Here is a 25238-nt window from a genome sequence, read left to right on the forward strand (position 1 = left end):
CTCAACATTCACAAATATACATTTCTGACATTCAAAAACAAAACAAAAACAAATCAGTGACCAATATAGCCACCTTTCTTTGCAAGGACACTCAAAAGCCTGCCATCCACGGATTCTGTCAGTGTTTTGATCTGTTCACCATCAACATTGCGTGCAGCGGCAACCACAGCCTCCCAGACACTGTTCAGAGAGGTGTACTGGTTTCCCTCCTTGTAAAGCTTATATTTTATGATGGACCACAGGTTCTCAATGGGGTTCAGATCAGGTGAACAAGGAGGCCATGTCATTAGTTTTTCTTCTTTTATGCCCTTTCTTGCCAGCCACGCTGTGGAGTACTTGGGCGCGTGTGATGGAGCAATGTCCTGCATGAAAATCATGTTTTTCTTGAAGGATGCAGACTTCTTCCTGTACCACTGCTCGAAGAAGGTGTCTTCCAGAAACTGGCAGTAGGACTGGGAGTTGAGCTTGACTCCATCCTCAACCCGAAAAGGACCCACAAGCTCATCTTTGATGATACCAGCCAAAACCAGTACTCCACCTCCACCTTGCTGGCGTCTGAGTCGGACTGGAGCTCTCTGCCCTTTACCTATCCAGCCACGGGCCCATCCATCTGGCCCATCAAGACTCACTCTCATTTCATCAGTCCATAAAACCTTACAAAAATCAGTCTTGAGATATTTCTTGGCCCAGTCTTGACGTTTCAGCTTGTGTGTCTTGTTCAGTGGTGGTCGTCTTTCAGCCTTTCTTACCTTGGCCATGTCTCTGAGTATTGCACACCAGTGATGTTGCAGCTCTGAAATATGGACAAACTGGTGGCAAGTGGCATCTTGGCAGCTGCACGCTTGACTTTTCTCAGTTCATGGGCAGTTATTTTGTGCTTTGGTTTTTCCACACGCTTCTTGCGACCCTGTTTACTATTTTGAATGAAACGCTTGATTGTTCGATGATCACGCTTCAGAAGCTTTGCAATTTTCAGAGTGCTGCATCCCTTTGCAAGATATCTCACTATTTTTGACTTTTCTGAGCCTGTCAAGTCCTTCTTTTGACCCATTTTGCCAAAGGAAAGGAAGTTGCCTAATAATTATGCACACCTGATATAGGGTGTTGATGTCATTAGACCACACCTCTTCTCATTACAGAGATGCACATCACCTAATATGCTTAATTGGTAGTAGGCTTTCGAGCCTATACAGCTTGGAGTAAGACAACATGTATAAAGAGTATGATGTGGTCAAAATACTCATTTGCCTAATAATTCTGCATTCCCTGTACAGCTCATAAAAATCCAAATTTCCTATCTCAAAAAATTAGCATATTTCATCCGACCAATAAAAGAAAAGTGTTTTTAAACCAAAAAAGTGTCAACCTTCAAATAATTATGTTCAGTTATGCACTCAGTACTTGGTTGAGAATCCTTTTGCAGAAATGATTGCTTCAATGCAGCGTGGCATGGAGGCAATCAGCCTGTGGCACTGCTCAGGTGTTATGGAGGCCCAGGATGCTTCGATAGCAGCCTTAAGCTCATCCAGAGTGTTGGGTCTTGCGTCTCTCAACTTTCTCTTCACAATATCCCACAGATTCTCTATGGGGTTTAGGTCAGGAGAGTTGGCAGGCCAATTGAGCACAGTAATACCATGGTCAGTCAACCATTTAGCATTGGTTTTGGCACTGGGTGTGATCCCACTAGAGCATACATGTCAAACTCCAGCCAGTGAGCCATCAGATTTGGCCCTCAGGTGGTTTCCCCACTTTGCATTATGTTTGGTCCATTCTAGAGCACCAGAGAAGCTATATTCGGAGAGTAAGCCCTAGATCACCAGGGAACCCACATGAGGAGGCGGACAGCACTAGATTCCAGGGAACTGTATAGCAGAGGGAAGGGGGCCACTAGACACCAGGTAACTGTATCCACTAGACACCAGGAAACTGTATACAGGAGAGAGGACCACTAAACAACAGGGAATTGTATAGATGAGGGAGGGGGGACCAGTAAACATCAGGGAACTGGATAAGGGAGGGAGGTGGCCACTAGACATTGAGGTTGGCCCACGACTTGGTCCCAGAGGTCAATATTGGCTCACTTTGTATTCGAGTTTGACACCCCTGCACTAGAAGGATGTGAATTTATAAAAATCCCTCATTGCATTGCATCATTAAGAGCTCTTTCAAGTCACTAGCTCTTATAAAAGATTGCTAGTGGGTTTGGGCCCTTATACAGATATACTGCTTTGTAGGAGGCTCACTTTTAAAACATTTAAATGCACTGATAATTTTATAAAGGTAAATGCAGATTCATACATTGCATAATACTGCTTTCCCCCCGAAAATAAGCCCTTTCCCGAAACTAAGTCCTAGCTGTATCAGGCGCGGACTGGCCCGCGGCTGAGGTGTGCAAGGCAGGCAGCTTACTGGCCGCCCAATGTACCCCCTTCGCTCGCTCCCTCCCTCCCTCTGCAGAGTGGCGAGCAAAGCATTACAGCAGAAGAAACCCACCGGCAGCTCTTGTCATGTGACAAATGTACATACCGCTGCGTCATGGCGCAACTGTTGTCAAGGAGAGGAAAAGGGTGTGATGCCTGTCCCCAGTCGTCATACAATTTTGATTTTCGAAAACGCTGCGTGATTACCCAAACCTTATTCCCCTGCAGTGTCTAACAGAACAGGTAATTTAAATGGGTTTTTTTTCCCTTTCTCTCTGGCTCTGCTAGCAACCAGCTGACAGTTTTTCAATTATAGAACCTTCCACCCAGGTGTGAAAAGCTTTCTCCTAGCTACCACAAGACCCCCTAGAAGGGTTATAGCCCCATCCATCAGATATGAGTTTGACAGGACAGCATAAATGCAGCTTAGAGCAGACTGGCAGGGGCTGACCCAGCAGGAATTTTGACACCTAGCTCTTCTCTGCCCTGACTTCAGAGAACACAGGGCTGATCCTTATCAGTCCATCTTGTTGCTCAAAAGAGAGCAAACAACCTTTTCAGCAAAGTCCAAATCTATATTAATAATAGGCACAATTTTACAATATTTCATGGGTTAGGAAGATACTAAATAAACCATCTCTTCAGGCATCAAGACTGGACTTGTACGTGTCAAAAGTCCTACGAACTACAGATGGGGTAAAAAGCAAAAGGGCACACATAGACCAGCGTCCTCAGACTTTGTCTTCAACTGGGATCAATTCCATCAATGACCCGCCCACTGGACACAGGCCCCCCTCACCAACTTGGATAATTTAACACCAGAGACTTTGTCGTTTCCAGGACTTCCAATAATGGTATTTTGAACTGTATAATTGTATATGTATATGTATATATTATAAGACATTCTATTTCCTTTTTTCATCTCTATTCATTTCTATCAACACAGTCTGTCAGACAGGCCGGTATATTTACCTGTCGGTTATAAAGTATATTTTTGTGTATAGTTTTAGAATAAAACTAGCGATTGAATCATGTGAGTCTTGCACCTGGTTTCTGCCTGATTGTTGCTACAAAGAATCTACCCTCAGAAGAGACATCCTACCGCATTGGTTTTTATGCTTTTCTTATGAACCGTGTTGCAAATAACCGTTTCTTCCTTCTAGGAATAGCTAGCGTGAGACTATTCGCTTCCTTAAAAATCGGAGTGGTAGCAGTGAAATTACCTGATTTCCAGTGCAAAACTGATGTTTATTTTACCGATTGTACATACTATTGAGATTGTTCATGTATGGGCACCATCAACCAATCTTAACAGTTTACTGTGCACATTGATACGCCTCCAGACGTCTTTAATGCATGAGATCTGTATGGCAACTGTGGCCTAGTACGGTGGGATTGGTGGGTGAATGTCAGATTACATTGTCAGCAGTGGGGAGACCAATCTTTAACGTCAGTCTGTTCACCGTGTTTCAAGCCTTCAGATGCAACTATTCCCCGAATAGCAACAGTAGTAGATTAGACAGAATTGGTGCGCTCTGTCACGTTATCATCTGTGATCCATCAACTGGTCTTTTTAACGTTAGCTTGCTCAGTCTTTCAAGCCATCGGATGCGACTGTTCCCTGATAACTGGAGCAAGTTAGAAGGGACCGTGTTGCTGAATTGTCACAGCGGGGTGCTGCTGTGGAGAGACGTTAATGCTGGCACCTCGTAGGCTGGTGAGCTTCTTCTGCTGTAATGCTCAGCTCGCCACTCTGCAGAGGGGAGGGAGGGAACAGCAATGCTGGGCTGGGCACTGCTGCCGCTGGGGATCAGGACACCTGGGGGCACATCTGACTGGTAGCACATCTAGCTATATAGGTGAACATCTGAATACAGGAGGCGCATAGAGTCACCTCTCAAAATATAAGCCCTCCTCGAAAATAAGCCCTAGCACATCTTTTGGGGGTAAAATGAACATAAGACAGTGTCTTATTTTTGGGGAACACTGTGTCTGTACACCTGGTTGTATTTCATGTAAATCTATTTACCTGCAATTGGTACTGGAAGGAGTTGTATGATCCATAAATTAAGCCATAGTTGTACAATGATAATTGCCCACACAAGAATCACAAAATAGATGTCACTGGTCTTCTTTTTTCTTAAAAATGCTCCGATCTCACTTCTCTGCCTTACAATTGTGGAAGAAATGGGTGTGACTGTGGTTCCACCAGTATCTACCTCTCCTAAAAACATAGAAAAGGTTAAATACGGTACATTATTGCACATAGATGTTAAAATGCCTTAGCAGTCAAACCCTGTGGCTAAGTTGCACACAACCATTACTCATTTAAACACTAGTACAAGGTGTAATGCAGAACATACAGTTTTTTTTTTTTTTAGTTTTCACTTTTCCTAATTTTCACATGACAAATCCCATTTATAAAACCCATAAAAAATAAATTATTTGGCTCTTCCCAATTACAATGATACCGTATATGCCTTACTTAGAGACTCTGAAGCCTCTTAAAAATCCTTTCTTTTTTTTTTAAAACAATCCTGCTTAAAGCAGAATATAACCCTGCATTTCAACTTTGCTCTAAAACATTATTTACAGTATATTATATGCAACCAGCATTTTTTTTTTACTAGACCAGCATTGGAAGGGTTACACAGGGCTTTAAAGTTCCTTTAGATTTCTGCAGACGCATCCGAAGCTGAAAAGAGATACATTTTGTTTACATAAATGTATCTAAGTGTTGAATGTGACTCATCTCTCTGACTGAGAAGGAGCTTGGAGGACTGCCAAAGAGTGTGTAAACATTTCTCAATAGTTACATTTCACTAAATAGAATGTATCTATCTGAACTTCTGCATATCTCTCCACGGAACTTTAAACCTGTGTTTAACCCTTCCAATGCTGGTCTAGTAAAAAAAAAAAATGCTTTTTGCATATAATATGCTGTAAATAATATTTTAGAGCAAAGTTGAAATGCAGGGTTATATTCCGCTTTAATACATTGGCCCTACCTAAACCACCGCATTCCCATGCCTGTAAACTATCTAAAATCCCCCTAACTCGCCCTCCCTCCCCCCAGCAAAACTTTGCTGCCCCTGTGCGCTTCCGTGTGAGGCAGGGCTATGAGCCGCAGCCCTGCCTCACACGTGTCTATCAGCGGCGGATCTCCGCCTTTCCCCAGCCCCTCTCAGCGAAGGAAGACTGAGAGGGGCAGGGGAGAGGCGGCGATGCGCCGCTGACTGACGCGTTTGAGGCAGGGCTGCAGCTCATAGCCCTGCCTCACACGGAAGCGCTGCCTAGAGCGCCCCCTGGGGATTAAGGGGGGATTTCGATAGTTTACAGCCACGGGAATGCGGCGATTTAGGTAGGACTAATGTATTAAGCAGGATTGTTAAAAAACATTTTTAAAAAGGATTTTAAAGAGGCTACAGAGTCTCTTTAACTTCTAGCTGGGCATGTGGCGGACAATTATCCTCAGCCTGCATGACTGTAGCGATCAGCTGTGCCTGCTAGGGTGAAGGTTCAGGGGTCCTAGTGCTGTACAAATGTATCGCTAGGCAATGGCAGAGCAATACATCTGTAGAGAATTGGGGCCCTGAACTGTCGCGCTAGCGATTGCAACCTATTGCTACAGGTGGCAATCATTAAAGGTGTAGTAACAAGTACCGTATATACTCGCAAGCAAGCCGACCCACATGTAAGCCGACCCCCCAACTTTTACCTGAAAAACCAGGAAAAATGATTGACCCCCATATAAGCCGGGGATAGGAAATGCTGGCTGCGTGATCCCCCCCAGTGTGTCCCAGTATAGCTAGTATAGTGCCCAGTATAGCTAGTAAAGTGCCCAGTATGGGTAGGTAGTCCCCCAGTATAGCTAGTAAAGTGCCCAGTATAGCTAGCATAGTGTCCCAGTATGGCTAGCATAGTGCCCAGTATGGCTAGCATAGTGCCCAGTATGGCTAGCATAGTGCCCCAGTATAGCTAGCATAGTGCCCAGTATAGCTAGCATAGTGCCCCAGTATAGCTAGCATAGTGCCCCAGTATAGCTAGCATAGTGCCCCAGTATAGCTAGCATAGTGCCCCAGTATAGCTAGCATAGTGCCCCAGTATAGCTAGCATAGTGCCCCAGTATAGCTAGCATAGTGCCCCAGTATAGCTAGCATAGTGCCCCAGTATAGCTAGCATAGTGCCCCAGTATAGCTAGCATAGTGCCCCAGTATAGCTAGCATAGTGCCCCAGTATGGCTAGCATAGTGCCCCAGTATGGCTAGCATAGTGCCCCAGTATGGCTAGCATAGTGCCCCAGTATGGCTAGCATAGTGCCCAGTATGGCTAGTATAGTCCCAGTATGGGTAGGTGGGTGGGTAGGTAGTTAGTGCCCCTCCCCACTCTATTACCTTAGGCAGCGCCGCTTCCTCTATCCCCGTCCTGCTCCGGTAACTAATTCACAGCAGTGCGCCCCTCGGCGGCTGCTGTGATGACGGAGGAAACCATAGAGAGCGGCTTCCTGTAGCGGCGATGCCGTTACTATGGGAACCGCTCTATGGTTTCCTCCGTCATCACAGCAGCCGCCGAGGGGCGCGCTGCTGTGAATTACTTACCGGAGCAGGACGGGGATAGAGGAAGCGGCGCCGCCTAAGGTAATAGCAGCGGCGGCCGCGGGGGGAGCGTGGAGGGGCACTACCTACCTACCCACCCACCTACCTATACTGGCACTGTGGCATATGACTCGCAAGCAAGTCGACCCCCCAACTTTTGGCCACATTTTGGGGGTGAAAAATTCGGCTTTCTTGCGAGTATAGACGGTATTACAGGGATTAAAGAGGTGTTAATAGACTATGTAGGGGTTAAAACTTAACTGAAAGGGGGGAAAACACTTTTTTTTATATAAGGTTTGTCATTTTAAAAAATGTTTTGCCTAACTTTATTGAATGATTGGTGCTATTTGCAATAGCAGCTATCATTCACTGTTAAAACAGATTGTGCAACATGCATGAGCATGAACATGCACGAGTGGGAGCGTGCATAGCGGCCTTAAAGGACCACTGTCGCGAAAATCTTAAAAATTAAAATATACAATATGTAAACACATACAAATAAGAAGTGTATTTTTTCCAGAGTAAAATGAGCCATAAATGACCTTACTCCTATGTTGCTGTAACTTACAGTAGGTAGTAGAAATCTGACATTACCGACAGGTTTTGGGCAAGCCCATCTCTTCATAGGGGATTCTCAACATGACCTTTATCCTACCTAATAAAACCTAAGTGTCTCTGCGTCCCATGTCCCTGCGTGTGTGATTTTTCTTTCTGTGCATGTGCAGGGACGAAGAGACACTGAGGGAGAGTGACGCGCAGCTTGCAGGGGAGGATGGGGCCAAGGGGTGGGCAGGCGTGTGCGCACACGGCGGGCGCATACACGCTGACATGCAGTGGTGACAGACCTAGAGCCCGTTTTTAACCTCCTTAGCGGTAACCCCGAGCTGAGCTCAGGGTAAGCCGCCGCGGAGGATATTTCAGCCCCTGGTGGGGCGATTCCTGTGCTGTAAATTGCTGTACGCGCAGCCAGCACTTTGCTAGCTGCGCGTCCAGCTCGATCGCCGCCGCTCTGCGGCGATCGTCTGCACGCAGCGGCGGAAGAGGGCCCCCCCCCGCCAGAGCCCTGCGCAGCCTGGACCAATCAGTCCCGGGCAGCGCAAAGGGCTGGATCGGATGGGTCTGATGTCAGGACGTCGGCTGACGTCCATGATGTCTTCCGATCGTAGCCATGGCGACAGGAGAAGCCAAACTTTTGTTGCCGGCGGCCCTCTAGTGGTGTTTTATGTAGCTACCACTCAGGTAGCTACATGAAACAAATTTTTTTTTTAAAAAAGTGCAATGCAGCCTCCTTGGCGGAAAAATTGAACCGCCAAGGAGGTTAAATGGGCTTCGGTCACCTTGTCCTTAATAAAGACACTCCCGGAAAAAGCTTTATACACTATATACGCTGGCCAGCCTCCCTGCTCACAGCACACTTTTTAGGAAGTTGGATGGAGCAACTGCTATTTACTAAGTGCTTTTGATAATAAAGAAAACCCTGAGAATCCCCCATAAGAAGATGGGCTAGTCTAAAACCTGTGTGTTCTGTCAGATTTCTACTACCTACTGTAAGTGACAGCAGCATAGGAGAAAAGTAATTTATGGCTCATTTTACTCTGGAAGAAATGTACTTCTCGGTATATGTTTAAATATATTTTAAATGTTAAGATTTTCTTGACAGTGGTCCTTTAAGCTCTGGATGTACGAGGTACATACAGAAACACGGAGCTGCACTGATCTGGACGTTTAACCTGGTTAAACTTGTAAAATGTACATAAAATGTTTGTTAAGTTCTTCTGGCTGGGTGGAGCTACAAACCTCTCTAGCCAACATGATATGGGGAGCTGCAATCACTGAGTAAGCTGCTCAGGCGGTAACCAAGGATGCAACTTACTACTGTGGCACCTCAAATTATAGGCAATATAGGGCAGGCAACTGGGAAGCTCATAGGGAGCACCTAATGTAGTAAACACTTTTATAAGTAATTACATTTTAAAGGTGTAAAAAGATCATAGGAGGCAGGTAATCAATTTTGCTGGAAGCTTCAGCTTGCAATATTGGCACCTTCTGGCTCACCTCTAGCGATTGCGGACTGCATCATATTTCCACTGTAAAAGTTGTTTCACTTCCTAATGGAGCTGTATTTTACTAAATGTAAACTGCAAAAATATCAAATGCTTAATACCTGAACTTTGTGCTAGGTCCTCTTCTTCTTGTTCCTCAAGCCCAGTAATTGATATTGCCATGGCAATAGTTGAGGCTGCAATGTTTAACACCTGCCCAGGCAGAACTGCAGCTAAAGAGAAAACAAATACAATCAAATGAAACATGAACTCTAATTTGTCGATAAATAAACTTGATTGAACATGTACAAAATCAGAGTTTGCAGTAATAGTATTTTTCTGCGCGAAGAACTCACAAGTGTATGTCACCATCTTATGGATGAGACAAATGCCGTATGGGTTCTTTAACACTAAACAGCTTGAAACTCATGTCTGGACCAGAGAGATTCTAACTTCAGTTTGCATGCAAATTGTATTAAAGCAGACCCTTACTGTAGCACAGCACACAATTAAAGGCATCACAACACAGAAAGGTGCTGAAGAATTCCCTTCTCTGTGTTCTGTTTCAAAAATTAGATCAAAGTGTCTAATTAGCTCTTATCAGCAACAGTACTGTTCAACTGTAATATCTCCCACTTGAGCCGTAGGGAAACATGGACATTACCTTGTACATCAGTTGTCTTTTCAGTAATAACTGACAGCAGCTGATATATTTCAGTTCTGACAAAATCTTGTCAGAACTGGAAGTAATCGTTAGAAGAAAAAGGTGAGCTTCTGAAAGGAACTAAAGACGAGATAAGTATGTAATATTCATTTGCAGGAACGTGTTTATTTTAAATAAATTTTCAGGTTCACTTTAACCTCTTGACGACCAGCTAACGCCGATTGGCGTAAACTGGTCGTCTGCGGGTTACCATGGAAACGGCCGCTCGATCGAGCGGCCTTTCCATGTCAGTTCACGGAGGGTGTCTCCGTGAACAGCCGGAGAGCCGCCGATCGCAGCTCTCCGGCAAAATGTAAACAGGCGGGGAAGAAATCCCCGCTGTTTACATCATACGGCGCTGCTGCGCAGCAGCGCCGTCAGGCAGATCGGCGATCCCCGGCCTCTGATTGGCCGGGGATCGCCGGCATATGATAGGCTGAAGCCTATCCTACAATGCGCAGGACGGAACTCCGTCCTGCGCATTACGGAGAGAGGGAGGGAGGGAGGTAAGGAGCGGGAGGGCAGAAATGGCTGCGGAGGGGGGCTTTGAAAAGCCCCCCCCCGCAAAACGCAGATGGCCGGCGGCGATCAGACCCCCCCAGCAGGACATCCCCCTAGTGGGGAAAAAAGGGGGGTAGTCTGATCGCCCTGCTGGACTCCTGATCGGTGCTGCGGGCTGTAGAGCCCACGCAGCACCGATCAGTGTAAAATCCACTGGTCGGCAAGTGGTTAAAGGAGTCATCAGGGAAAAATGAATAAAAAAAGTGCTACTTACGGGGGGGCTTCCTCCAGCCCCAAGCTCCCAGCATGTCCCTCGCTGCAGCTCTCCCCGCAGCCGGTCGCCGCAGCTCTGTCCCGGTCCCCGGCAATGACTGTACTACGTCTGCGCGAGCGGTGCTGTCAATCACCGCCACGTGGGCCAGAGCGGACTGCACAGGCACAGTAGTCTGCAAAAGACTTGAGACTGGGGCAGAGGTTCACCTTCCAGCAGGACAATGACCCTAAACATAAAGCCAGGGCAACAATGGAATGGTTTAAAACAAAACATATCCGTGTGTTAGAATGGCCCAGTCAAAGTCCAGATCTAAATCCAATTGAGAATCTGTGGCAAGATCTGAAAACTGCTGTTCACAAATGCTGTCCATCTAATTTGACTGAGCTGGAGCTGTTTTGCAAAGAAGAATGGGCAAGGATTTCAGTCTCTAGATGTGCAAAGCTGGTAGAAACATACCCTAAAAGACTAGCAGCTGTAATTGCAGCAAAAGGTGGTTCTACAAAGTAATGACTCAGGGGGCTGAATAATTACGCACACCTCACTTTGCAGTTATTGATTTGTAAAAAATGTTTGGAATCATGTATGATTTTCGTTCCACTTCTCACGTGTACACCACTTTGTATTGGTCTTTCATATGAAATTCCATTAAAAATGATTCTTGCTTGTGGCAGTAATGTGACAAAATGTGGAAAACTTCAAAGTTTATAGATAGTTTAGCCTGTCTAAGATAGATAGTTTAGCCTGTCTAATTCCTCCTCATTTGTCTCTAATCACAAGTTGTAATTTGATCTCTACAGGTGTCACCTGTCATGGCAGAGGTTGCAGATAAGCTCGTTTGAAAACACAGGATGTTAACAATATAGCCATTTGGTTCCCAACTGCCTCTGAGCTAAGTGCTTCTGCCTTACTGTTACTGATTTTTGCCTGGAGTTTGACTACTCTCTGCCTGCCGCCTGCACTGACCTCTGCCTGGATTTTGACTACTCTCTGCCTGCCTTATTTAATTAATTCAACAATTTTGTGTTACAGTCTTTTATTTATATGCAGAATGTCTACCAGGCTTTTATTCCGATATATTTTAGTGAGTTATGACTTAAGAATTGGAGGCCTAAAACTCTTGTACCGCTTTTAGACCCATGAATCCAGACAGAAATGCACTGCCAGGGAGGTTAAAGAGACCCTGTAACAAAACAAAACAAAAAAAACCCTCTGGTAGATACTTACCTCGGGAAGGGGAAGCCTCAGCTATGAGCCTTTCCCATCCTCTGTAGCTTGGGGGAATCCAGCGCTGGCTCCCCGGAAAGTCCCTTGACAAGGGTGCGCAAGCGGCCAGGCGCGAGCAATATTTACCTACCGCGATCCTGCAAAAGCGCACTAGCGGCTCTTCATTCGGGTTAAGGCGGAAATAGCTGAACCTGATCGGATCCGCTCTACTGCGCACTCGCAACAGAACTCGCGCCTGCGCAGTAGAACAGATCCAATCGGGTTTGGCTATTTCTGCCTTAACCCAAATAAAGAGCCACTAGTGCGCCTGAGCAGGATCGTGGTAGGCAAATATTTACCTTGCCGCTATTTGTGGGGGGGGGGGGGGGGCAGGGGTTGCGCTGGATTGTCAGGACACCGGAGGACGGGGGAAACCTCATTAGAATCCAGAGGTTTCCCCTCCCAAGGTAAGTATCCCCCAAAGGGAATTTTTTTTTAATTACAGGTTTTCTTTAAAATACCATATTCTACATTTTAGACTTCTGTCTGCTAATTCATAGAAACAGGTGCGGTAGAAGTTCGATAATTTACTGAATTATTGACATAGACCTGTACATTAATAGCAGAGCAGTGTGGATTTGTCTGCCGTTCCGTGTATTGATTGCTTTACATAAGTAAAAAGGCATCCGAGACTTCCCTTTGGAATGTACATGTTTGTTATACTGCCTCTTCTCCGTCTAAATCTGTCTATTAGTCTTCCTTAACATTCTATTTAATTGCCACAGCTTAGATGACCTTCCAGGAGACATTACATGTGCCATGCTTAGGTGATTTCCCCACTAGCTACTCTGCATCTTCCAAAAGGAATCTAAAGGGTTAAACGGATGAAGGGCCGCAGGGGAAACCTCTTTTGTCCAGGATCTCTCTCCTCCGCTGCCTGGAGGTTAGAGAAGCTTGTTTCTCCCGAGAAGGCTTTGGATCCTATCACAGGGACTTTCAGAAGACAGAGGCTGTTGCTATTGGCTCTCTGCTCCTGCCAGTCATAGCTAATCCCTCTCTGCTTCTGTGAGTCACAGTCTCTGCACTGTTTCCGACAGACAAGAGCTGCTGGTAATGTTTCCGGGCTTTACCGCATGTTCTAGTTTTTTCAAATTGACATTTACTGCCATGTTGGGATGTTTACAGCTCAAGATAGTCATTTACCTCACTTCTAGGTAATTTCAGCGTCACATGCGGTAACAGCCTTTATGAATTGGCATTTTCCTAAGTTTTCGGTAAAGTCAGCTTTTTCTGCATTATCACATGTGGTAATGCTTTATGAATCAAGGCCATTGCATAGGTAAACTCTCATGCTACATGGAAAGTGGTAAAATTTGCCAATCATTGGCCAACAAAAAATGCATGTGTGTATGCACCTTTTGCAGTGGATCTGTAGCGGATACCGAGTTTCTCATACAGGTCCCAGGACAACAGCTGTATGATGCTTTTGAGCATTCACTGTCAGTCAAGTTCCAGCAACCTCTATAACTTGTCAGTCAGGGCCCAGCTCTACTCCAAGGAATTTGCAAGAAAAAGGGGGAAGTTGTAAGTTTGGGCCACACTTCGTCTCACAACACCTTTAATCCAGAGGAGCATGTTGATATGCTTATCGGTCATCACGTGACTGCAGGCTCAGAATTAAAGACAAGGTATTGGCACTTACCCTAAACTATCTGTACTACTATTGCTGAAATGTCTATGGGATGGGGAAGCACAATAAAGGATTTCAGCTTGTACAAAAATTAATCATAGCAACTTTAAGTACAGATAAGACCCTCCATATTGCAAGAAGTCTTACCTGAAGACCCATGTGCAGCCTGCTTTTCATGAACTGCTCCTACAGTCATCAACAGTACGATTACCAAAAAAACTGGAATTCTCCAAGAACCAGCAACCGATGCTGCAAAATCATATTGAGAATGATCAACACAGTTTGGTTACCTTTATAATGTCTCATCTATTTTCAGTACTTACATTACCTTATAATCCGCAATGACTTTTACAGAGCTCTCCATGAAGATGATTATAACTAACCATTATAACTAACACACTGTTAAATGAACGAGCGTTCTGTGAATTTACGTTTAGTCTCCAGTTAAATAATAAGGTAAGGATTGTAGGTTCGTTCTTTAGTTAAAAATTGATGCAAGTTGGAACAGAGTGCTCCCGTCTCCAGTATCCCACTGTCCCATTAGTGCACCCAGTGTCCCACTGTGCACTTTTGTTACACCAGTGTGTCCCTCTGCGCCTCTACTGTCTCTCTCTGAGCCCCTACGGTCACCTACTGTGTCACTGTGCTTTCAATGTTCCTCTACTGTCCCCCAAGCGTCCTTTCCTAATTTCCCCCCTGTGCCCCTTTCTGATGGTGTGCTAGCTTTGTTAGGTTAATCTAGAAAACAAGTATCCAGAAGTCACCAAAATACTTACCCAATTACTAAAACCAGAATTGCACAGATTTGGCTTCCACTAGTAACACACAACAGCTTCTGACTGTTTATTTACATTTTTCTGCCAACCTAGAACAAACTGATTGGCCACTGAAAATTGCATCTGCTTGATCAATACTAGAAAATGTACATACCTAAATGAAATAGTAGTATGAGCCACACAGGTACTGAAATAGCTGACAGGTATCGTTGGGTCTCTGAATTCCACTTGAATGAAACTGCAAGGGCGTACCCAATGACCAGTGTCCAGATCTAGAAAAAGAAAGTCAACGTGTGGATGAAGAAAAAATATTTTTCCCGTAGAGTAAAACAAAAAACTTCTGCTAGACTGTTCCTCTTTTGTTGCTCAGTAAAAAAAACACAACTAAAGAGCAAGAACCTTCTGTATACTGCATACAATTAATGTTTAACATACCTTCCAGATAGAGGAATGGGAATTTCCCTGTGTTTTTAAGGGAAAGTATGCTTAAGGCCGGTTTTACACTTGGGTGCGATACAGTGCGCACAACGCATCGCAGTGCATAACTGAGGCTTCATATGACCCTGCACCATTGGGGTGGTGATAAGGTCACTTGCAAAGCCCAGTCTCCCTGGTTAGTTACATACTCGCTGCTGGGTAGGGAGTATGGTGGCAGCAGAACCCAGTAGGAATCTGCATAAAACCTTCTTATCCAATGGATGCCTGTGGTGTTCTGATAGTTGGCCATAGCATTTTACTGGACTCCACTGCTGCCATACCCTGCAGGGCCACGGTGGGGTGAAATACAGCTTGGGGAAGAGGGGGTACCTTGACGCTAGCTTTAGCGGAGGGGAACCTAGAGAGACCTGACAGCTGAGAGGGGTGGGGGAAGCCAGATTCTGGCAATGGGGTGTAGGAGACCTGAAAGGACACGTGACACTGACCCAAAACGATTCAGAATATGTCCCTGCACTTTAAAGACAAACCTAGTTTAAAATATTTTTTCTGGTTTTTCCCCCCTCTTAACTTAAGTGTGTCTTATGATCAGATGCATCTCATGTACGGCTGTGGTGTCGGTACAAAAATCATCCAACTCCAACTCCTCAGTTTATGAAACCACCGACTCCGACTACAGGTTCCCAAAATTGCTCCGACTCCTGAACTCCGACTCCACAGCCTTTATCTCATGATGCAAAAAATATAGGTATTTCTATTTAGCATTGTATAGAACTTTTGGGGAAGAACTGGCATGCTACTAAGGTAAAAAAACCCTGTAAAAAGAAAACCAAACAAAAAAACACCATTCCACAAACTAGACCTCTAAGATATCCATCAATGGAAACACAATATTTTGATTGCATAGATTTTTGGTGAAATTAAATAGAATGTATGATAGAAAGGCATAACGTTTCAGGCCAACACCCCTTGTCAAATGCCTAACACAATCAAACATTCACAACCTTAAAGAAAAACCGTGACGAAGAATTGAACTTTATCCCAATAAGTAGCTGATACCCCCTTTTACATGAGAAATCTATTCCTTTTCTCAAACTGATCATCAGGGGGCTCTGTATGGCTTATATTGTGGTGAAACACTTCCCACAGTGGGATGCCAGGAAAATGTGTGCATATAAAACTGCGCAAACGAGCAGTAAAAATCTTGAAAAAAGTATGCAAGTCAGTAAAATAGACTAAGGTATCAATCCATGTTTTAATTTTGGTCATTTTTATGAAATTCGATTAAATGTATGACAAAAGAAGGTGGGTTTTTTTCCCCCCTCAGATACATCAATTTTCAGTTGTTTCTCATAATTGGCATGGAGCATTGAAGAAATCCATCACAAAAATTACTTGATCACTTCTTCTGAAAAAAACGATACCCCAGATTTGTGGCTAGTTTGTTCGTAGTAGACAGCAGGGACTAAAGAGTGATGCAAAGTATCTCTCCTACTTTAGCACTAGGTCCAATCAGTTCTCCTTTACTGCAAGTCCTGGTCCTTCAGCAGTTCACATGACTACTCAAGACCAGGATGGACAAGACTCACAGCAGGCAGATGCAAAAGAGAAGGACTATCCTGGAGCTGGACCCAAGACAAGCTACTTCCTGTGGTACTCTGCATTGTGGGGTGAGGGTTTGGCCAGTGGGGAGTAGGGATCATATAAGGACAAAATTGTTATGGGCGTGTAAACGTGGCAGCAATTTATGCAAGGGAATTGTGCTAACACGCCTTATTAGAGGTAGTTGGGAGACGGAGGATGGCCATACATGTTGGGGAGGGGTTAGGCAGATGTTATGCACTGTACATATACATAAACTCTGTACAGCGCCATGAAAGATGTTGGTGCTATAGAAAACAAATAACATTGTGTATGTATTTAAGCTTGTTGTACATCTAACTGCCTCACTTTTGACTTGCGTTTCTTTTTGTTTCATGCGTTGTGCAATTTTTCTGTGTTTTTAAATTGTGCAGCAGTATTCATTTTCAAACAGCGTTTAATGCAAGTTAATGGAAATGCAGGAAAATCATAGTTTTGACAGAAACATTGCATGCAATTTGGAAGTTAGATACATTCTCAAGTAACTAAAAGTGATACTTAAAGAGAATCTGTACTCTAAAATGTTTACAGCAAAAAGCATACCATTTTATTCATTATGTTCTCCTGGGCCCCTCTGTGCTGTTTCTGCCACTCTGTGCTGCAATCCTGGCTTTTAATTGCCAGTTTTAGGCAGTGTTTACAAACAAACTAACCAGCTTGTGATAGGCTCACATAAGCAGAGTGTGTGAGTCATACAGAGCCTGCAGGGGGCCTGGAGGGGGTGTGTATCGCTTCTATCCAATCACAAGCAGCCCTGCACATTCCACACATTCCAGCCTGACCCAACAGAGCCAACAGAAGAGAGAAGATTAGATCATATAACAGAGATAACACAGCCACTGTGCAAGTAGGAAAGGCAGCAGTAAGCCAGAGCACATTAGAATAGGCAAAGGAACGTATAGGATAGAAGAACTAAGGCTGAAAATTTTGTTAGAGTCTCTTTAAGCCAACGAAAAAAAACAATTCACTTACCTGGGGCTTCTACCAGCCCCTGCAACCGTCCTGTGCCCACGCCGGTCCTCAACGATTCTCCCGCCGCGGTGCAGTTTCGGTTATCCCGGGTATTGCAGACGGGAACCCGAACAAGGATGCACGTGGCCAGAGAGCCTCGCAGGCGCAGTGGACAGCGACTTTCAGTCAGCAAAACCGAAACAGCACCGTGGCAGACCGGAGAATCATTGAGGACCGGCATGGGAACAGGGCGGCCTGCTGGTAGAAGCCCGTTTTTTTAAGTTGGCTAAAGTATCTCTTTATAGTTGGCCTAAAATGCACTAGAGAAAATCAACATTAAAAGATTTATACATACCTGGGGCTTCCTCCATCCCCATCCGCACGGATTGCTCCCACACCGCCATCCTCAGTCTTCTGTACCGGGTCCCATAACTTCGGCCAGTCTGAGCAAGCACAGTGCGCTCTCTGGCAGAGAATAGTACTGCGCAGGCGGAGAATAGTACTGCGCAGGCGCACTATTCTCTGCCGGAGAAAGACAGAGAGGGAACTGCGCTTGCGCAGACTGGCCAAAGTTACGGGACCCGATACAGAAGACGGAGAAGACTGAGGATGACGGCGTGGGAGCGATCTGTGCGGATGGGGCTGGAGGAAGCCACAGGTATGTATAAATCTTTTTATATTGATTCTCTCTGGTTTCCTTTAACCACTTAAGGACCGTAGGTTTACAACCCCCTAGTGACCAGGCTATTTTTTCCTAATTAGGCCACTGCAGCTTTAAGAACTCGCTGCAGGGCCGTCCAACTCAGCACACAAGTGATTCCACCTCCCTTTTCTGCCCACCAACACAGCTTTCTGTTGGTGGGCTCTGATCTCTGCTGGGGTGTTTTTGTATTTCCCCGATCCCTCTCCCCCCACCAGCCAATCATAGTGATCAACTCTCATAGACATCAGACTATGAGAGCCGATAACTCAGTACAGCGCTGCCTTAGATCGCAGCGCTGTACGGTGTAAATAGACAGCAGTTTCGCCGTATAAGTCCCTAGTGGCGATCGCCCATGGGAGACTGAGGGAGCTGTGATTGAAGCGGAGATGCGGGCACAATCTCCTGCAAAACAGCCAGGTCCTGGGGCTGGCTGCTCCACTCACGCCCATTGGCGTGAGGCAGACATTAAGTAGTTAAAGAGACACTGAACATTTATGATATAATGAATTGGTTATGTAGTACGGATAATTACTACATTAGTAGCAAAGAAAATATTCTCACTTATTTTCAGTTATATAGTTTTTTTTTTATAACATTGCATCATTCTCTAATATTTTCAGTTTACACACTACTCAGCATTAAAAATGATTTTACAAAGCAGGCCAATGAACTTTTGAACTGTCCTCTGCAGGAAAAAAAAAACACAATACAGTGACTGACACTTGAGATAATAAGCTTCAGAAGACAGAGCTCTCTGCGACAAAGTCATGGAGCTCAATGGCTCTTTTGCATAAATAACAACTGCTGTTTCTTAACTCTTCCTGTACTGGAAACAATATTAGACTTATGCCTCTGCTCCTAATGTTTTATTTCTTAGCTGTACACATACAAATCATCATAATTTTTTTTCCACTTCAGTGTCTCTTTAACCACTATACGAACACTCCACGCCAAGTGGCGTGGACGCGGTGGCAGCCCCAGCACCGCCTAACGAATTGGCATGCAGTCCTGGGGGCGGAGTTTGCAGGGGATCGCACGTGCATCTCCACTTGAATGACAGCGAATAACTGTTAGACGGCGGAACCGCCGTCTTTTTACTCCATACAGCTCTGCGATCTAAGGCAGCACTGCACTGGGGACAGTTGTGTGACACGGCTGTCCCCCTGGTAGGCTCAGGGGTGATCCGCTGTCATAGGCTGAAGCCAATGACAGCCAATCACAGTGATTGGCTGACTGGGTGGGGGAGGGAGGGGGTATGTAAAATAGACAAAAAAACATACACATTGGTGGAGCGATCAGACCCCGCCAACAGAAAGCCGTTGGTGGGGAGAAAAGGTGGGGCGGGAGGGGGTCTAGGAAATCACTTGTGTGCTGACATGTGCAGCCTGTTCAAACGTATTCAGTGGTACTCCCCTCCCACATTCCTGCTCCTCACTGATTTGGCTTAGAACAGTTCAGTGTGACAGGAGGGAAATGCAACTCAACCCCCTGCAGAAGCTGCAGAAATACAATCTATGCTGTGTTCGCGTCTTTACAAAGCAAACTAGATATGACAATGCAGTTTTTAGTACAGAGCTCAGTGGGGAGGAGGGCTGGAAAAGCATATACCATTTTCATCAGGAGAAAAAGAGTAAGGGAGGAAATTAAATCAGGATTGGCTTCAGTCAGAGGCAGTAAAGATGGAAAATACATGGAGCAGTTCTCTCTTTATTATATAAAATTCACTGAAATCAGAACATGGACAGTACAATACATATGTTATATAAGTAGAACAAGTATTTACTTTTTTTCCTGTAATAGTATGACTGTCCTTGCTGATTTAATATTTATGTAACCAGTGATTTGTAATGGAAATTACAATAATTAGTACTTAAAAGGAGACTTAAAGTGAACCTGAGATGAGAACCGTCTCAGGTTCCATACTTACCTGGTGCTTCCTTAAAGGGAACCTGTACTGAGTAAAATTATTTTAAATAAACACATGAGGTAACTTCAAATGAACGTTAAATGGTTACTTTGCCATCCGTTCCTCTCAGAGGCTCACCATTTTCTTGTGACAATGATCCTTTCCAGTTCGGACAACATTTTGTCAGAAATGAAATATATCAGTTGCTGTCAGTTATATATCAGTTGCTTTCAGTTATAGCTGAGTGGACAACTGATGTGGCCGGTAATGTCCATGTTTCCCTATGGCTCAAGTGGGCGATGTTACAGTTTAACAGTGTGCTGACCAGGAAGCTGTTATGGGTAATGGCCATTTTCAAAATGGAGGATGGAGAATTCCATTGATCACAGTGGACAAACAGGATGTGGGAGAGGATAAAGAGATTGAGGAGTAGACTACACGGGAGGCAAGTATGACCTGTGTATGTTTATTTTGACTTTTAATTTTCAGTTCAGGTTTTCTTTAAGCCCCGTTAGTGCTGCTCATCCCTCGCCGTCTCCTTGAGTGACTCCTGTCACCCGCAATTGTCCTCGAAAGCCTGGCCGTGTCGCCCTTCATCGTTCATGCACGACCCAGTCAGGCGCGCTCCCGTCCCTGGGAGCGATCTGCGTTTGCGCAGTACTTCCCACGAGCAGTACAGTGCTTGAGCGACGAGCAGCCCTAACGGGGCTTAAAGTATAACAGAGCTGAAAAGGAAAAATATTTATACATACCTGGGGCTTCCTCCAGCCCCATCCGCTCGGATCACTCCCACAACGCCGTCCTCCGCTGCCAGCAACTTCGGGACCCTGGTCCCGCCACTTACAGCAGTCGGAGACAGTCTATGCAGAAGTGCGCCCTCTACGTATCTCTCCAGCAGCTGCTGGAGAGATACACAAACAGCACACTTCTCCTGCGTAGACTGGAGCCCACTGACATAAATTTTGGCAACCGGGTCCCGAAGCTGCGGGCAGCAGAGGATGGCGGCATGTGAGCGATCTGAGTTGATGGTGCTGGAGGAAGCCCCAGGTATCTATAAATCGTTTTCCTTTTGTCAGCTCTGAATCCCTTTAAAGAGGAACTGTCGCAAAAATCTTAACATTTAATACACATACAAATAAGTAGTACATTTCTTCCTGAGTAAATTGAGCCATAAATTACTTCTTTCCTATGTTGGTGGCAATTACAGTAAGTAGTAGAAATCTGACATTACCAAAAGGTTTTGGGCTAGTCCATCTCTCCATAGTCAATTCTCAGCATGGCCTTTATTATTGGACAGAGCAACTGCCATTCACTAAGTGCTTTTGAAAATAAAGAAATCCCTGTGAACCCCCCAGATGAGGGAGATGGGCTAGTCCAAAACCTGTCAGTTCTGTCAGATTTCTACTACCTACTGTAAGTGAAAGCAACTTACGAGAAAAGTAAATTATGGCTAATTTTTCTCTGGACAAAACATACTTCTTAATTGTATGAGTTTACATATACTTTAAATTTTAAGATTTTCACGACAGAGGTCCTTTAAGGAAGCCCCAGGTAAACAATGTACCACAGATGCTTTTCATCTCTGGTACACTTTAAAGAGAACCCGAGGCGGCATTTTCAAATCTTAATAGGACACAGAGGCATGTCCTGTGCACAATGACATGCCTCTGTGTCATTGTGCTGCAGCCGTCAGCCCCCCCTGGCTCCGCTGTCCCCCCAAGCAAAATACCGCCAAGCTAGCGACAATCTGCTTGTCGCTACCCTGCTATTTACCTGCGCCTTGTCAACCTATCAACAGGCTTCCTTTGCCGCTTCCCGCCAGCTTCCTCCAATCGGAAGCTAAGCAGTGACCCAGAAAGTACTTCCTGGCTGCAGCACAACACAGCAGCATGTCATTGTACACAGGACATGCCTGTGTACTATTAAGATTTGAAAATGCCGCCTCAGGCTCTCTTTAACCTCCCTGGCAGTAAGCCCGTGCTGAGCACGGGCTATGCCGCCGGGAGGCACCGCTCAGGCCCCGCTGGGCCGATTTGCATAATTTTTTTTTTCTGCACGCAGCTAGCACTTTGCTAGCTGCGTGCAGTGTCCGATCGCCGCCGCTACCCGCCGATGCGCCGCTATACGCGTCGCCGCAGCTGCCCCCCCTCCCAGACCCCGTGCGCTGCCTGGCCAATCAGTGCCAGGCAGCGCCGTGGGGTGGATCGGAGTCCCCTTTGACGTCACGACGTCGGTGACGTCATCCCGCCCCGTCGCCATGGCGACGGGGGAAGCCCTCCAAGAGATCCCGTTCTTTGAACGGGATCTCTTAAACTCCGATCGCCGGCGGCGATCGGAGGGGCTGGGGGGATGCCGCCGAGCAGCGGCTATCATGTAGCGAGACCTCGTCTCGCTACATGAAAAAAAATTTTTTTTTTTTAAAAAACGTATTTGCTGCCCCCTGGCGGATTTTTACAAACCGCCAGGAGGGTTAAGGATAATAAAATTAGTATAACTTACCTAGGGCTTCTTGCAGCCTCCTGGAGTCATGCTGTGCCCACGACGTCGATCTGACTCCCTCCAGAAAGCAGCAGCGCCTCCCGCAAAGCTGGCCGGTTGCCGCAAGTCAGCGGCTATTCCACAAGCGCGGCACCAAGCCGCATACAGTCCGATCGGGAGCACAGTAAGGTGGTACTTGGCCGGCCAGCGGGGGTTGCCGATGCTTGCCGGAGGGACTCAGACCAACGTTGTGGGCACAGGATACCTCCAGGGTGCTGCAAGAAGCCCCAGGTAAGTCAAACCCTTTTTTTTTTAGTCTTAATACTTCAATAACTTTTGAAGGAAAATCTGAATTTTTCTTTTCCCATTTTTATTCATAGCTATGCAAGGGCACTAGATACCAGGGCTGTGGAGTCGGTCCAAAAATCCACCGACTCCGACTCCTCAGTTTAGGATTCCACCGACTCCGACTCCTCTAATTTGCATATTACAATTTTGTTGATTAAAAGTATGTAACATGAAATTTGTCTCTTAACTGCCAACGCTTAGGAATTTTACAAGACAACTGAAGTGAGAAGGATATGTAGACTACTATATTTATTCTCTTTAGACTAAAACTAGTCCTTGGTAAGAGTACTTGTAAAAGGTACAAACCGGAACAAAGAACATCTATCAGGCCTTAGGCAATGTAAGTGTGGGTACATGTAAGAATGATGTGCAGGTACTCTGCAGGGGAATGAGGAGATTGTAAACAGACAACACCTCTGTGTTTAATGTGGACAGCATTCTCAGTGGATTCCCTGCAGCTCTGTGGGGAGTGCATATGTAGAGTATAGTACTACTGTGGCCTCAATTCACGGAGCATTATCAAACGTTTATCAAACACTTTATCAAACGTTTGATAATTTACCTCATGGGTAAAATCTCATTTTGAATTCACTAAGGTGTTATATATTTGTTGAACGTTTTATTGGTAAAACATTCAATAAATATATAACACCTTAGTGAATTTAAAATGAGATTTTACCCATGAGGTAAATTATCAAACGTTTGATAAAGTGTTTGATAAACGTTTGATAATGCTTCGTGAATTGAGGCCTGTGTAACAAAGTAAACCTGAGACAGATGAAATTAAAGTTTTATACATACCTGGGGCTTCCTCCAGCCGCCTTCAGGATAATCAGTCCCTCGATGTCCTCCTCCACCACCTGGATCTTCTGCTATGAGTCCAGGTACTTGAGCCAGTCAGGCGTAGTGCGCATGCACACACTCCGCCGCCAGGAGCATACTACACCTGTGCAGCACTATTGCGCAGGTGCAGAATGTTCCTGGCTGTGGGAGCGGCATGCGGCCAGACAGCGCTGACTGGCTGAATTACCAGGACTCATAGCAGAAGATCCGGGTGGTGGAGGACAGAGAGGGACTGATTAGCATGAAGAGGGCTGGAGGAAGCCCCAGGTATGTATAAAACTTTACTTTTCATCCGTTTCAGTTACCCTTTAATTTGTAGTCACCAAACCAAATTTTAATAACATATCACATTATTTGATTTCATCAGCAAAGGGAGTGCATACATTTGCATAAATCAGCATCAATGCAGAATTATTTCCATCTCGTTGACCATCTCTATTAGTGACACAGCTACACATCAGGCTTTATTCTTACAGCATAGATGTTATTTAGTATATATGTTACGGCCAGAACCCGAAGTGTGGCCACTTCTAGTTCTGGCCGGCCACTTCGGGTTCTGGCCGGCCAATGCGCGAAGTGGCCGCAGCGCTGCGGCCAATGTGAGAAATGTTTTGTTGACGCCGTCTCGCCGCGGCCAAATTGATGACAAACTTGCTTAATTTTAATGAAATGTAGCCGGCGGCAATGTCATAGATGAAGCCGCCGGCTTTCGCGCACTGCCTCTCCCCGATCCCCCCTCCCTCCTCTCCCCGCCTCCCATTACAATACATAGCAGCCGGGCGGGGACATGCAGCCGGAGAGTCGTTCGTCGCGGCAGGGGAATGCAGAGCGGGTGCTGGCAGAAGCGATGTCTGCAGCCTCCCCCGCTCTGCTGCCCCTGCTGCGACGAACGACTCTCCGGCTGCATGTCCCCACCCGGCTGCTACGTATTGTAATGGGAGGCGGCGAGAGGAGGGAGGGGGGATCGGGGAGAGGCAGTGCGCGAAAGCCGGCGGCTTCATCTATTCTATGACATTGCCGCCGGCTACATTTCATTAAATTAAGCAAGTTTGTCATCAATTTGGCCGCAGCGAGACGGCGTAAACATTCCATTTCTCACATTGGCCGCAGCGCTGCGGCCACTTCGCATATTGGCCGGCCAGAACCCGAAGTGGCCGGCCAGAACTAGAAGTGGCCACACTTCGGGTTCTGGCCGTAACATATATAAGAGATTCCTGTGTACACATCATATATACAGTCACAATCAGATATGTATATCTGACCTTAAAAATATGGGGACTGCTTTATTGAAGCAGCACAAGTAACTAATTTTGACTGGTTTATTTCATTTTTGTGGACTAAGCACAGCTATTACTGTATATATACATTATTTTTAATGACTATTATCTGAGAAATAGAACATTTTATCATATTTTCTATTTTAATTACAGTTACTAATTCATTAGGAGTCGGAGCATTTTTTCCCGACTCCGACTCCGGGCACCCAAAATTGCCCGACTCCACAGCCCTGCTAGATACACCAAGTTTCATAAAAATCAAAGTACGTCAGTCAGAATCGGTGTGTTGATTAGATACGAAATGCCCCATCTGATAAAAGAAAAGGCCAGGACCATTTTCTGCAAGGTGGCAGAACTATGCACTGAAACCCAGATGATACTGGATTCCAGTGAATTTATCAACCACATCCGGACCTTGGTCATTGAAATCTACGCCCGTTTGGGAGTGGTTAT

At 45.5% G+C, this 25238-nt stretch overlaps 1 protein-coding gene across 2 annotated transcripts in view; it reads right to left on the reverse strand.

Moving 5' to 3' along the window:
* TMEM245 (transmembrane protein 245) overlaps positions 1-25238 on the reverse strand; it is a 93542-nt gene that overhangs the window by 64782 nt on the left and 3522 nt on the right. For both annotated transcript variants that reach the window (XM_068236667.1, XM_068236668.1), the window contains exons 2-5: positions 14358-14475; positions 13575-13676; positions 9179-9289; positions 4450-4644 (exon numbers count right to left, since the gene is read on the reverse strand). In XM_068236667.1, the coding sequence (XP_068092768.1) occupies positions 4450-4644; positions 9179-9289; positions 13575-13676; positions 14358-14475 (526 nt within the window). The remainder of the gene's footprint in view (positions 1-4449; positions 4645-9178; positions 9290-13574; positions 13677-14357; positions 14476-25238) is intronic.

The sequence above is a fragment of the Hyperolius riggenbachi genome, chromosome 5 (genome assembly GCF_040937935.1).
Source record: "Hyperolius riggenbachi isolate aHypRig1 chromosome 5, aHypRig1.pri, whole genome shotgun sequence".
In the NCBI taxonomy this organism is placed as follows: Eukaryota; Metazoa; Chordata; class Amphibia; order Anura; family Hyperoliidae; genus Hyperolius; species Hyperolius riggenbachi.